Here is a 14225-nt window from a genome sequence, read left to right as displayed (position 1 = left end):
TTTATCCTCTTAGGAAAATCAGACTCATAAACTGAGGATGGCAGCATGCTCAGTGATGAAGAACGGCAGCATTTCCCTGTTGTACAGCCACGCAAGCTCAGCTCAGCCCTACACAGAGCTATTTTGGGATCTGTCATCTGTTTGATGCGCACGCACAGACATGGGGAGTCCTCATGTGCGACCTCTCTCACAGCACACGCGATGTCTCACTGCTCTCCCAGGCCTGCCATCCTCGGGGGTTGTTGCAAAGTTTTTGTACATGTTTGTTTTAACTAGGCACCTGCTATCTTCAGAGAAAGATGCATGTCAAAAGGACATGAAATGAAATACAATTTTCTTACTTCAAATGCAGCATTTTATAGAATATCCCACCTTATTTTTTTTCCATGAGTATTTCAGTGTTGCATATGAACAGTTGTATGGTTTTGTCTTTTTGACCAACAGTCTTCAGTGTCTAGCCCACCTGAAATGCACTACAAATGCAGTTCACAGAAGCAGAAACAGCAAAGAGGTACAGCAAGATATCCATCAGCCTGATTGTGGAGAACAAATCACAGATCTCCAAATGCTTACCAGAAATCACAATAGGCAAACAAGGCTGGCAAGTCTGTGGTTTGGCCTAACTATGCTGCACTTTTTCTTGGTCTCAGCTTGCATTACACCATTTTGTTGCACTGAACCCTGCTCCTGAATCCCCAGGCTCACCTGCCCAGTCTGTCCTCTACATTGCACCCTCTGGCACTGCCTGGCTAACCCAAAAGCAGCAGCGATCCTGCCTCTCCCCACAGGGGCATGCACCACAAAGGGCAAAGACCCAAAGGTTTCTCATCATCCTTGTGTGGCTGCACGTCAGTTGCAGGTGGAGGAGGAGGAAGATGCCATCAGATGGGGCGGTTTCTTCTGTTTTTGCTGATCCTGAGGCTTTAAGGCAAAGGGAGCAGCAGATCATACACAAAACAGTTTTTTGTACCACAGGCCAAGTCTGAAAGGTAATGTAGGGGTTTCTGCTTAAGGGTAAGTGCTTGGGCAGCCAGTTTAATAACCCACTTCATTAGGGAACAATTGCCACTCATGGACCTCCCTCCTCTCCATGTGATGGAGTTCAAGGAATCTGGCAGTATGAAAGATAATGATCTCTACCCATGCAAGGGTAAAATGCTGCCAGCCAGCCTGTAAGAGTGCCATTTTGACAGGGTCAACCTTACCACATTTGACAGGGGGCAAAGTAACACCCAAAGAGAGCTTACCACAAATACCTTCAGCTGCTGAACATTCATAGCAATGTGCTGCCTTAGGAGCACTGTATAGTGCAGCCACCATTCCTGCCCTGTCTCATAAACTGGGACCCCTCATCTATCACCCCCTCCTATGGTACGGGTTGATCTCCAAACCATGCAGCAAGGGGTGCCACGGGGGTCACTGATTTCCTCCAAGTTTGTGCCCTGGGCCCCTGTTACTGCATGAACAACCATCACAACCTTGACACCACCTCTGTGAACTGGAGTGCAGATGATAAAATCAAAGGATGGGAGTTTTGGCTCAGAGCAGGAGGCAGAGATATTACGTAGCCACACATTTTGGTGTGTCAGCACCTCATGAGCTGCCATTCGGGAAGGCAGAGTATTTCTCAGGAAGGGGGTACACAGTTCTCCAAGATGCAGCAAACTGCAGCAAAATGAATCTGAAGTACCCATCACTTTTCAAAATCATGTCCTCTGTACCTGTGAGTATGCCAAGTGACACAAGCAGGTACAGAGCCTGTGGCTGCCCCAGCTGCAGTGCAGATGGTGGGTGAATTACCGACCATGTGGCAGGGTGGACAGCAGGACACTCAACTGACTCCTTCCTGAAGCGTTTTGCATACCTCTGGCAATAAGATGCAATAAGATGAGCATACCCTGAGCACGCAAACAACATCTGAGTATGCCTTGGTGGAGAACAAGGGTGTCCTGAGGCAGAAGCAGTACCAGCACTGAGCACAGAGTTTTGAGGGTGTGATGGGCATCCACACACTTTTTGCCTCTTACCACCTGATTCTCCAGAAATCTGACTTTTATTTAACAAGGAAAATGAAAGCCCTAGATGCTTTGCTTGGGAAAGAGATGCTTAGGACTGAGGCTTCAGGCAACTGAAGTAGCCTGCAGAAAATCTTTTCCAGTAGCCTCCAGCAGCTGTGAATTCATCCATTTTGCCTGGAGCAGCATTAACGGAATGACTTAATGATCACATTTGGAACAACTTTGCAACCTATCACATCAACACATAGGGTTATAGTTGAAATTTGTTCATGGGGAAGAATTTCAAGGACCATTACTGCTGTCTTCAGCCCCAGTCAGACCCACTGGTGTGGGGAACACACAGTGGAAATACCCTGTGTAATGAACTTGTAGGGTTAGAACTGTTAATAATGTATGGGCATATATAGTACATTATGTATTTAGCTCAGACGAGCTGAGCTGAAGTCAAAGGCAGATCAAACAATCCACAGGATGGGACTTAAAATACAGGAAAGGTACCTTTGGGCCAAAACTCAGTGATCAAAAAGCAGCAGTGTCTCCTGTTCAGGCTGGCACCTCCTCAGCTGCTGCACCCAGACCAGAGCTGGAGCCATCTGCAAGAGTCATGGTGGCAGCAGTGTAAAGCTGACCTCCACAACATTCCTCTCTTCAAGGAGGGAAGGGGGAATTAACCCTCTCCATGCCAACACTTGGAAAAAATTCGTTTTGTACTGTCGCCACACCAGGTCCCCCAATGGACATCCACACAAGCTGGGGGATTATAGCAGACTTCATGGGTGGCGTGAGGGCAAGCTTTCCTCTTCGGAAACCATTCCTGCACAATCCACATACCCCCAGGAGAAACCCTGCACTGGGGGTGCACCGGCTCCCCAAGAAAGCTACAACTGGGGCAGACGCTGCAGGTTCTACACTGGAGATTGCTCAGACAAACCGATCCTTGGCCCCTCGAAAGACTGCAAGCTGCAGACTGCAATACAATACTTTGTGGTACTAAAAGACCTTCCGAATGAGGGTCTCGCATTAATTAATTAAGCCTCAGAACACCTAGAAGGAAAATCTATCCTATTTTACCAGCAAGTTCAATGAGTAGGCAAAGGTCACACAGAATAGAGGAGCAAAGGAAAGAGAGATCCTGGTGTCCTGACTCTTGACTCCTTGCTGCATCTATTAGCTCATAAGTCCCCTCCAAAGGACACACATGGAGGACAAAAGGTGACCCACAGCCATGCCCCCAGGGGGACCCCATGGAGGGGTTTAATAAGGTGCAGGAGAATGACTAACAGAGTTACACAGATTGACGCAGGTCAGTAAAGAATATGGCATTAAGAAAATTGATCCTTTCAAACCTCCAGCCACATGCTTATGTCAGAACCAGACGTGACTTGTGTCTGTGTTTCATACGATACCACTGAGTACCCACCAAAGGGCTTTCCTTCATGTTTAAATAATGAAATGCAATGTAATGCCGACAGGTGCTTTTTCACAGGTAGAAGGGAGCCAAAGGGAAAGTGTTTGGGGAGACTGAGGCAGAGCCTGGGTCTTCCCTGCCTCTTCCACCCCTCCCTGTCCTCCCCTGTCCACATGGCTTGCCAGCAGGAGGTCAGCAGCGGCTGGACGTGTCCGTCTGTCTGCAGTGACAAGGAGACAAGCACATGGGCATTGGAAGAAAGAGTAACCTGTCCATGATTGGGGTGTGTGTGCAGCATAGCAGCTACAGTGTCTGTGCAGAAGACGGGAAGCCATCATGGGGAAGAAAAAGAAATGTGCTTTACAGGTCATCATGGAAGACGGTTGGTATCACTATGAGGCCATTTCAGTTTGGACGCTGCAAAATACTTGAGAAAACATCTCACGACTTTCCAAGCACATCATTTTGCTTCTCTCAAAGATCATGCAATTTCAGTTTTCTCATGCAGGGAACTTTTGTGAATTCGCCAAACAGAAGTAAATACTAAGAGCATCGCTGTAGGAAAATAATATAAGATATAATCAATAAGGGACATCCTGCCAAGCTCAGCTGGCATTTAAGGACTAGCTGTGTAAAGCATCGCATGTATAAATCCCAGCAACAAATGTAATTACTCTTTGTTCTTTGTCTTGCAGCCGGAATAGAGATTGATGGACAAATCGAAAGTGACACGGAGAGTGAAGGTAACGTAGAGATTAAAAAACGCGGTCTTGTTTAAAATACGGGAGGTGATAGCTTTTCTCTTTCTCGCTGGCTTGTGCCTTGCTCTGAAACAGGAACCATTTCATGAGTTACTTGTAGGCAAGCAGATTTTTTCCCTTGAGGTTTGACTTGTAATAGTGATGTGTAAACCACCATTCTGAAGCAGTCTGTGTCCTTTCAACCACGCTCCTGGAGCCAGAGGCTGTCAGTGCCCACGTCCCTTGGCAGTCATCCCCAGTAAATCAGGCATCCTGGTAAGACACCACCCTACGCAGGGCTGCGGGTTGCTTTGCACTGCGCCAAGGTCCTGCTTTCCCTCCCTGTAATGCTTGCTTAGACCATAACTCACTGTTATCTTGATTAATCATGACCATGAGAAGCTAAAAATGAAAATGGACTGGAGGCAGACTGATGGCTGTCAGGAAAATCAGGAAGAGCCAGCGACAGGATTAAAAACAGCCTTAACCCTGTGTGTACACTAAAGAGAAATAACCAAAGGGTAGGATTATAACAACAAATAGAGATAGCTAAGAGGTAAGACCACAACAGCACTGGATAGGTGATATGAATGTAGATGCTACTGCATAAATGGTTCAAAGCCGTGTCTGTAAAATCTATAAAATATGAGAAAGTAATTAGGAAATTACTGGAATTTATTTTTTTAATCACATCCACCTTTCTCATACAGGCAAACAATGAAATAAGATAAAAGTAACAAATGCATGCTCCACATTTAACCTAGTACTTGATAGGTTGCAAATGAAAACGATAGTTGACTGCTGAAAAAGAACATTTTTCCAAAGAGGCTCGGTGGTTCTTTGACCTGGATCACTAACTGAAATTCAGCTGAGATGCACCTTTATGCAGCCGCTGAAACCTACCTAATGGCACTTGAGAAATAAGTTGAAAGCTGCTGCTTCTTGTTCCCAGTGACAAGTGTGACGACCATCACCTATTATACTTTTACCACTAGAAAGCAAAAAGTATTTGTATTTTATTTCTAGTTTTTCACCAAAACAAAATTTTGAATATTCAAATTCTTCTTGCTTCTATTTTCCTCATCTCTTAGACTGCTTATTTTTCACTCTGGATCCCATTCCAGCACAATTTCCTTCTTCCATTACAATTTCTCCAACCCGGAGGAAAATGCAAAAATTACTTTATTTTTTTTTTTTTTACACTGTATTTTCATCAGTAATCAATTTTGGAAAATTAGAAACCAAAAGAATCTGGAAAGCTTCCATTTTAGTGTACTAGGTGGCAAAAGGGATGGAGGGCCTTGAGGTTTTTTGAATTTTTTTTCCCTTTTCCATAATACTCGGCAATTAAATCACACTCTATTTCAACCCTTCTAACTGGAAACACTTCCAACATCTCGACAAATGAATTTTTTAGTTTGCAATGCCAAAAAGAATGAAACATGCACCAGAGACTACCTGTTTTTTTCTTCTCTGCATAGAGACCTTCCTGTTGAAAAGAAAGAGAAACAAGATCTAGTGCTGCCTAAGCTGTAGCTATTCTCTATATAAATAGAAGACCTCCATTTCCAGCCTTGAAAACTAAACAGCTTTCAAGGACGTTGCACCAACATGTACACTACATACAATTTCTGTTTCCATTGCTCTGATGTGTTTACAGGTCAGGAAAATATCTATCTGTGCTCTCTGATGGATGGGTTTTTGCATTTGTAACTTATTTCCAATTATCTTATGGTAACATAGCAGTCACTGGTGTGCTAAGATGTGTTGTACTGTCTCAAATGGGAGCCGAATAACCAAAGAGCTGGATGTGGGTCTTGGATGGGGCATAACACAAAGCTCGCTGAGGTCAACGGGCTCACTGACTTTGCTAGGGTTTGCATCAGATATCCTGGCTACCTGCACTTTTCTGATAAATCCTTGTTTTTCCAGCATGCAAAGCTAAGTGTTTCCCAAAGTATTTGTTTTTTATCCCTTGCAGAAGATGAAGTAAAGCACAAGACACCTAAGAAACAGCCCCTCAGGAAAACCAGCAGAGCAAGCAGACTTGAAAGGAAAAAGCAAGAGAAAGACAAAGAAGAAGATGAGAGCAAAGAGGAAGACAGTTGTAGCCAACAAAACAGAGCTCCTAGGAAAAAAAACTATCAAAGCAGTGATGAAAAAAAGGCAGAAGAGGAAGGAGGCCAGCAGAGAGACAAAAAGGCTCCTACCAAAGAACAAAAGGAGTCAGAAAATAAAGAAAGGAAAACAAACAAGAAAGAAAAGGAGGGGGAGAACAAACAGAAGCAAGACAGGAAAAACAGGTAATGAAACAATCCCTGAGTAAGGTGCCTTGTGTCAGACTGGCAAAAGTATCGACATGCCAGTGGTGCATGGGTCAGAACTACAAAACCAATAGGCTGCAAATAAATTACTGCTCTCCCAAAGGAGATATATCAGTGGAAAACAGTAGTGTAAAATGCCACACAACCAAACTGCCTCCAAGGTCTTCTGTCATTGCCATTTCTCAGCCAGGATCATATCCATGCATGCAGTGGAGGGCTGGCATCCACAGCTAGGGGTAGAAAAGCACACTAAAACAAGACAGCTTGGACAACTCAGACCTGGGCAGTTTTTTGGCTGGCCTGTGGAAACAGGTTAAAATGGATCTCTCATGTTTTCAAGTCTCTTCCTCTCCCAAATCTTGCTTGTTGCAACCCTCTGCTTCTCCCCTTCCGTTCCTTTCTGAAAGTGTGAAACACACTTCTCCAGAGCCGGCTGCAGCTCCAGGCAATGCTTCTGTAGCTGAAGCATGGTCCAAAGTGCAATGTCAGGAGAGTTATGATGAGGCACAAACTTCTTCATCGTCCTGGCTGGAAGCAGCCTTGCCATGAGCATGCAGCAGCCACGCTGGCATTGTACCAAGCCAGGGGACAGGGAGGTACTGTGCCCGCATCAGAGTAAGAGCCTCAGGGGGCAGCAACACTGTGCCCACCCCAAGCAAGACCTTCCCTCTAACTCCTGCAAGTTTTTCTATTTTGTGCCCTTTGTTTTGTGTCTCTCTTAGTACTTCTTCTGCTTCTTCCAACTCATCCGATGAGGAGTCACTGTCAGAGGAAGAGCTCGAGATGCTGATGGAAGAGGTGGAGCAGAAGAAAAAACTGATTTCCACCATGAGGAACAAGCCCTGGAGGATGGTGAAGAAGCTCTCGGTGCTCAGGTACTTGTCACACCAGGAACCCACACCCCTGGGGTCTTTGCTGACTGTCAGATGCACTTTGACTTTCCTACAAATTGCATATTTCCTTCTTCTACTGTAACACCCCAGTCTCAGAAAAAAAGTGACAAGCAGAGCCAGGCCAGCCTGTCTGGGTTTACATGATCAAGGCACCCCAGATAGCAGCTGGCACCCCACGCACAGCATGGGGTGCAGAGAGCCCAGATCCCTGCCTTCTCAGGGGTAGGGCAGGGAGGCTGCTTTCCCACCGGTGCAGGCAGAGGTGAAATGCTAAACACCCCTTTACTCCTTCAATAACACCCTTGTTTACTTTCCAATTAGGGACGCACAAAGTTAAAATGTGGAATTTGATTTTCAGCGTCCGTAACCAAAGAACGGAAAAGGTGCAAATCTGTTCAACTGATACCCATGGCCAGGTCATTCTACCCTTGTATTTAAAACCGAATGATTCACTACTGTCAGGTCACTTGTTAAAGCAAACTCTGTGCCCTGGTTTGCTTATTCATGCCCTCTGTCAGGCAGAAATCAGAGCAGCAAAGTGTCACATTACTTCACACTTTCTGAGACAGTGCTGCTTGGAAAAATTACTGTATTATTTGCAAAGGTTTATGGAGCAAAGATTATATTGCTACCCAGCCTGCAGTGAATGTGGTAACAACTCAAGCAGCTGCAGAGACCCCCTAGTGCAGGCCAACGTGGAGGTTGTGGGGCAGGGTTACAGAATCATAGAATCATTTTAGTTGGAAGAGACCTTTAAGATCATCAAGTCCAACCATAACCTAAGCCTAGCACTAAACCATGTCTCTAAGAAACTAATCTATGCACCTTTTAAACACCTCCAGGGATAGTGACTCCCCCAGTTCCCTGGGCAGCTTATTCCAGCACCTGACAACCCATTCCATGGAGATTTTTTTCCTAATATCCAATCTAAACCTCCCCGGGCTCAACTTGAGGCCATCTCCTCTTGTCCTGTCACTTGCTACTTGGGAGAGGAAACCAACACCCTCCATGCTACAGCCTCCTTTCGCATTAACAACTCATAACAAACCATTCCCACGTCAATGCAGCGATTCAAATCCCAGGTCTATTGGTTAAAAATCCTCTGTAGGCCCTTTCTACCAGGAGAGCTTTCAAAATAGCATTGCAAGGCATGCACAGCCCCACAGGGAGTGGTGATGTCCCTGCTCTGTGTTTGCCAAGAGGCTCCTCAGAGCTGCCGTGACCAGGCTGTGAAGGCTGGCAGTCGTCGTGTGTCTCTGCTTCTCTCTTTTGTACCCTGAAGGCCAAGACCTGCTCCTTTTTCCATTGAAATCAGGAGCCTTGAACACTGCCAATTATTTCTAAAAATCCGGGTAAAGTTCTATGTAGGGAAACTGTATTAAAGCAGCTTTTCTATCATGCAGGCATGCTACAAGCCCGAGCTCATTACAAATAAGATCTTATGACCCTCAAAATCTAAAGTTCTGCAATGAAAGAAAGCAGTATTACTTATATTTTCGCTCTGTTGCAGGATCCTGGCTAAAATTCTGCCTAGGATCTTGTTTGATCATGAGTTATCCATCCTTTCATTTTATCCCTGAACCATGGCAATCACCGCTGCCCACTAATGAACCCAAATAGAATTGTTGTATTGCTTGTGTAGGGTTCTCCAAAAATCCCCTCAGAGTGCTGTACGTTCACTAGTTATTTTGGCTGCATGAACTCAACTCTGAGCCAAGAAAGAATTAGCTCCATTGCACAGATGAAGAATGTGAAACACAAGGAGAGTGAAACTATGTTCAAGACTTAGAAATCTTGCTTTAGGTTTTCAAATAAAGTAATAGGTAACTTTCCCAAGGTTATGAGCTGAACTAGCCAGCTATTTCTACCGAGTAGAAGTCTGTCTACCCCACAGGCTTAGGATTGCAAAGGACCTCCCGACTCCTTAAATTTATTATCTTCTCATGTTGCACCAACAACATCAATATAAATGTAATCTCATTCATAAACTCAGCATACTCTAACAGCATCTACCTAGGTTCTTTCCCTGTATTTCCCTTAGAAATCCATTCTAAAATTAATTTCAATTTGTAGCTTGATTTTGCTCCTGGCCAGTTTACATTCATTTCTCTGGCACTGACATTATCGTGTTAGGCCAATTCTACATGTCCGATATTCATTCAGGGAGGTGTTCATGGAGGGAAATGCTGCACCCTCTTGGAGCTTGTTTCACTAGAAAATGTTCTGATTTTTTTTCCTTGACCAATTCACCAGGAGAGAGAAACTATGGAAGGCACTCCAGGGTGGGAGAGCTCTGGAGGGAAAGGAACAGGCAGGCTTTTGGTCTACAGCCAAGGAAAAGCAGGGAGCAAGACTGAGGGCACATCTCCACAGCGTGAGCATTTTGGGGACCCATTAACCAGCCCTGGGTGAGCATGTGAGCTTTGCACAGCACAGCAACACCACCAGCAGATAGCAGTTGGCACCCTATGCACAGCATGGGGTGCAGAGAGCCCAGATCCCTGCCTTCTCAGGGGTAGGGCAGGGAGGCTGCTTTCCCACCGGTGCAGGCAGAGGTGGAATGCTAAACACCCCTTTACTCCTTCAATAACACCCTTGTTTACTTTCCAATTAGGGACGCACAAGCTTTTGTAGAGAAGTTTGAAGGAGCTCTGGGAAAAGGGAAGGGCAAGAAGTTGTATGCCTATAAGATGATGATGGCAAAGGTAAGTGCTGCAATGATGTCAGGGAAAAGCTTGGTTACTTGGTTGTGTGTTCAGTCCATTTTTGGTAGAGTTTATTGACCCATATTTGGCAAAAGAGACACCAGGAAATCAGAATGAAACTTCCTGCCCACATTCAAAAAAATATTACCTCCTTCAAATCCTTGATAATTACAGAAAGAACAAGGGGAAGATTCCCTCTATCTGAATCTCATTGCCACCTTCTCTGAAGCAAGAGAGGGTTTGGAGGAGCAGAATAAAATATGGTTTTCTGTCTGCAATCTCCAAAACCTTGATCTGTGAGACAAGGTACCCCTAAAGAGGCAAGGCCATGCCAAACTCTTGCACTGCCCCGTGGACCCCTGTAAAACTTCATCTTCCCATTAATGACACAACAAGGAGGACAATGACTGTGTTTTAAGGCTGAAGTTGGTAACCAAGCTGCATGTTGTCATGGAGATTATATTGAGAAGTGAAAAACAGAGACAGGCCTGAGATCATGAAATCAATGGGAGTTTAGCCACCAGTCTGATGAGAAAGAATTCAAGCTCAGTATTTTATCAAATTAAATTTTGTTTTAAGTAGAGTTGGTTCTGCATCAATTCATTTATTCCAGGGCTAGGTCTGAATTTTCCACCCCTATATAATATGGTAAACTCATAGCACAACCATAGCTTTCCAAAAGCCTGGAAAGGTTAAAATTCAGATAATGAATACGAACACTCGGGGACAGGGGAGTTTTGGAGTTGACAATAGTTTCTGAAATAGTCCAAAAGCTCCGACTCAGACCAGACTTTTTGCTTTGGACCTTACACCCACTTGTAGCAATGCTACCCAACCTTGACATTAGAAAGCCCTGCAGATGAAGCAGCCTCCCTCTTTGCTTCTCTCTGCTCACAGTGATGTTGTCTTGTTTCAGAAATGGGTGAAATTTAAGAGAGACTTTGACAATTTTAAAACCCAATGCATACCCTGGGAGATGAAGATAAAAGAAGTGGAGAGTAAGTGGAAGTTTGTGCTGTGTGGTGGCAGTGAGACACGTTGTAAGACAGCTTTGCTTTCATCCAAACAACCATAGAATATTTTGGGTTGGAAGGGACCCCTTCAAAGGTCATCTAGTCCAACCCTCAATACTCCAGCCCCCTGGTCCTCACTTTCCACTCTCCCTGGGCACCAATGCTAAACACAGATCCCAAACAGCACTCTGCTTTGCCATCTCCCATCAGCAGTGGGGACTGTCGGGAAGGTCTTGGGAAACACACTGCAGGGGACCTGAGAGTGAAGGGGTCCAGGTCTTATTGAGAACAGTTTAACCCTCCTAAACTCCTAACCACAAAATGTCTTCTTGTTCAAGGTCACTTTGGCTCCTCAGTAGCTTCCTACTTCATATTTCTGCGGTGGATGTATGGAGTAAATCTTGTTCTTTTTGGGTTAATTTTTGGACTGGTTATAATTCCAGAGGTAAGTGCTTAGTTCTCCATTCAGTAATATCTTGCCATTGCTTAACGCGAGCATGAGACTGATGGCACAAACAAGTGTCATATAACAGGCAGTGCTTTAGAAAAACTAAATGTGTAAGGACAAGTATTTGCAAAGAAAACTTACAAGGCTGTTACTGACATGGGAGCAAAAGTTGGACTGAAATTAGGACACCTAAATTGTTACTGAAGATCCTGCCCACCCAGCAGCTAAAACAGGAGCTCAGAAAGCTAATTTAAGGCTATATTTATATTTTTACTAAAGTGAAAAACATGATCTAGTAATACTTCCAGGTACAATCTGAGGTCTAAAAGAGCCATAAGAAATGGGCTGTGCTCTAAAAGTGATTAAGAATACCCACAGCCCCAGGGCGACAGCCATGGCTGAGCCCCCCAGGAGGAACCATCAAGGGAAGGAACAAACAATCTCCCAAGCACTTTGCCTACTAACTTTTGTTTGGGAGATCTCCCTTTTTTGTACTTCTAATTCAGATGATTCACAAAGAAGCGTTTTATTTTCAGTTTTTCTATATCTCACTGTTCTTGGGGAAGGAAAAGGATCTCATAGCCAACTTTATATGATCATTTAGTGAAGAATTTTTTAACGTAGCCATTACAGTTCTGGCTAAATTACTCAGTGCAGTCTTTCAATGCTATGCAATCTGCAGACAGCGGCATCTGTTCTATTCAATGCAGATTTTTATGGAGCAAAAATGCAGCACAGAGTCTCTCCTGAGGACCGTGCTTTTGTTCTCCTTAATGTGGTTGCTCACCCTATCAAAAGTAAATGCTCTTTTTCCTCCCAGGATGAACAGACATAACCATTAGCACTGAACAATACAAATATATTTTGTTAGGAATGATGCATACGGTAGAAGACTAAACGGCTTTCATCTTAAAAGTATGCATACTGTTAGTCATTGCCTACTGGGCTGTTATGATATGGAGAGTAGCTGGGCAATAAACATTTAATCATAAATGATTTTGAAATTAATTAGATAGCCCTAAAAAATGATAGATTATATGCTAGGACCTTTCTAGGCTATGAATGCTAATGGGGTACTTGGGTATAGGCAAAAGTCAGAGTCTGCTTGTAAATAAATATAGTAGTAAATCTCCATAGCCCTTGATGTTCTCTCTGGACTTCAATAGCTGCTGGACTTGTGGCAAGACCTGCTTTGTGTGGCGCCATAAGGAGAGGCCGTGCCATGAAAACTGTTCTTTGCATCATTTTGTCATATGCTTTTTGCCCAAACCTAACTTTCCTTCACCTCACCTTGAGATAATTTTTCAATTCAAGACTATATAATACAAAATTCACTGCAAGCTCGACCCAGTGCTCTTGACTTCTCTCAAAGGAGGAGTCCTGCATAAATAGATAAAGCTAATCCCTTTACCACATTAGACCCATGAAGTTCAAGCAAAGAACTTCTTGCTAAACTAAGGACACTTAAACTGGAGCTGTTCATTGAGGGACACAGTTCCTTAGCGAAATAGTTCCTGTGCAATGGATGTTACCAGGGAAAGGGAACTCCTCTGATTATTTGGGTGAAATTAGTTCTAAATATTTTAAATTGTTGCTCTGGTATTAAGAAATAAAATATATCTTAATATCAACCAAAATGAAAACCAACCAAAAGTAAACCAAAGGGACTCATTAAGGAAAAACAAAAAAAAAAAACAAAAAACCACCACACAACACCAAAACAACACCCCAAAACTGTTAAAAACTGTACAATGTGTTATACTATACATGCACCACTGTTATTAATGTTCACCAGGTCCTGATGGGAATGCCATATGGGAGCATGCCGAGGAAAACCGTACCCCGGGCGGAACAAGCAACAGCTATGGATTTTTCAGTTCTTTGGGATTTTGAGGTAAGTACAGGGTTATTTGTCATAAGACATGAGTTGAATGCCTCCTAAAACCCTTCAGAAGTTAGTGGTGCTACAGGGACGAATTTGTTCCAAGATAAACCAGCAACACACCTATTTCTTCCAGAAGATGAAGGCACCTACTGCCATGAAATCTTTGTGGATCTCCAGAGATTTCAGGCCAAAAAAGCATGTGCACATGCAGGCACTTGCATATGGATCTGAACCACTTCCATGTAGAATCATAAAATCATTTTGGTTGGAAGACACCATCAAGATCATCAAGTCCAACCATTAACCTAACTCTAGGACCAAACCATGTCCCTATGAACCTCATCTACACATCTTTTAAACACATCCAGGGAGGGTGACTCCACTACTTCCCTAGGCAGCCTGTTCCAATGCCTGACAACCCAAATTTTTCCTAATATCCAATCTAAACCTCCCTTGGTGCAGCTTGAGGCCATTTCCTCTTGTCTGATTGCTTGTTACTTGGGACAAGAGACCGATGCCCTCCATGCTACAACCTCCTTTCAGATAGTTGTACAGAGCGATAAGGTCTCCCCTCAGCCTCCTTTTACCTACACAGTATTTTCATTCATGAATCACAGGAAGCCAAAGTTAGATTGTTTGCTATGAGCATTAGCAGAAGCAGGTGACTATACAAACTGCCCAGTGATGAGCTTGGTGCAACTCAAATCATGTTTGGAGGGTTGCCTCATGAAATCAGGCAAAAACAAAAAATCATTTTTCAGAGGAAAAAGATACCAAATAAATACATTTTC

The 14225-nt window shown here is 43.9% G+C and overlaps 2 protein-coding genes across 2 annotated transcripts in view; one reads left to right on the top strand and one right to left on the bottom strand.

The window, feature by feature from the left end:
• The window catches only part of RPSA (ribosomal protein SA), a 92540-nt gene that overhangs the window by 39047 nt on the left and 39268 nt on the right, over nt 1–14225 (bottom strand). The window lies entirely within an intron of this gene.
• The window catches only part of TMC2 (transmembrane channel like 2), a gene marked incomplete at both ends in the record, with an annotated part of 32386 nt that continues 21923 nt past the window's right edge, over nt 3763–14225 (top strand). The window contains 8 exons of the mRNA XM_082044591.1: nt 3763–3808; nt 4122–4169; nt 6148–6469; nt 7213–7365; nt 9998–10088; nt 11005–11086; nt 11440–11546; nt 13345–13443. Coding sequence (XP_081900717.1) covers nt 3763–3808; nt 4122–4169; nt 6148–6469; nt 7213–7365; nt 9998–10088; nt 11005–11086; nt 11440–11546; nt 13345–13443 — 948 coding nt within the window. The remainder of the gene's footprint in view (nt 3809–4121; nt 4170–6147; nt 6470–7212; nt 7366–9997; nt 10089–11004; nt 11087–11439; nt 11547–13344; nt 13444–14225) is intronic.

Source organism: Streptopelia decaocto, assembly GCF_964273445.1.
Source record: "Streptopelia decaocto genome assembly, chromosome: 2".
Taxonomy (NCBI): domain Eukaryota; kingdom Metazoa; phylum Chordata; class Aves; order Columbiformes; family Columbidae; genus Streptopelia; species Streptopelia decaocto.
Note: the sequence above shows the minus strand (reverse complement) of the source record. Positions and strands in the feature narration are given on the sequence as shown.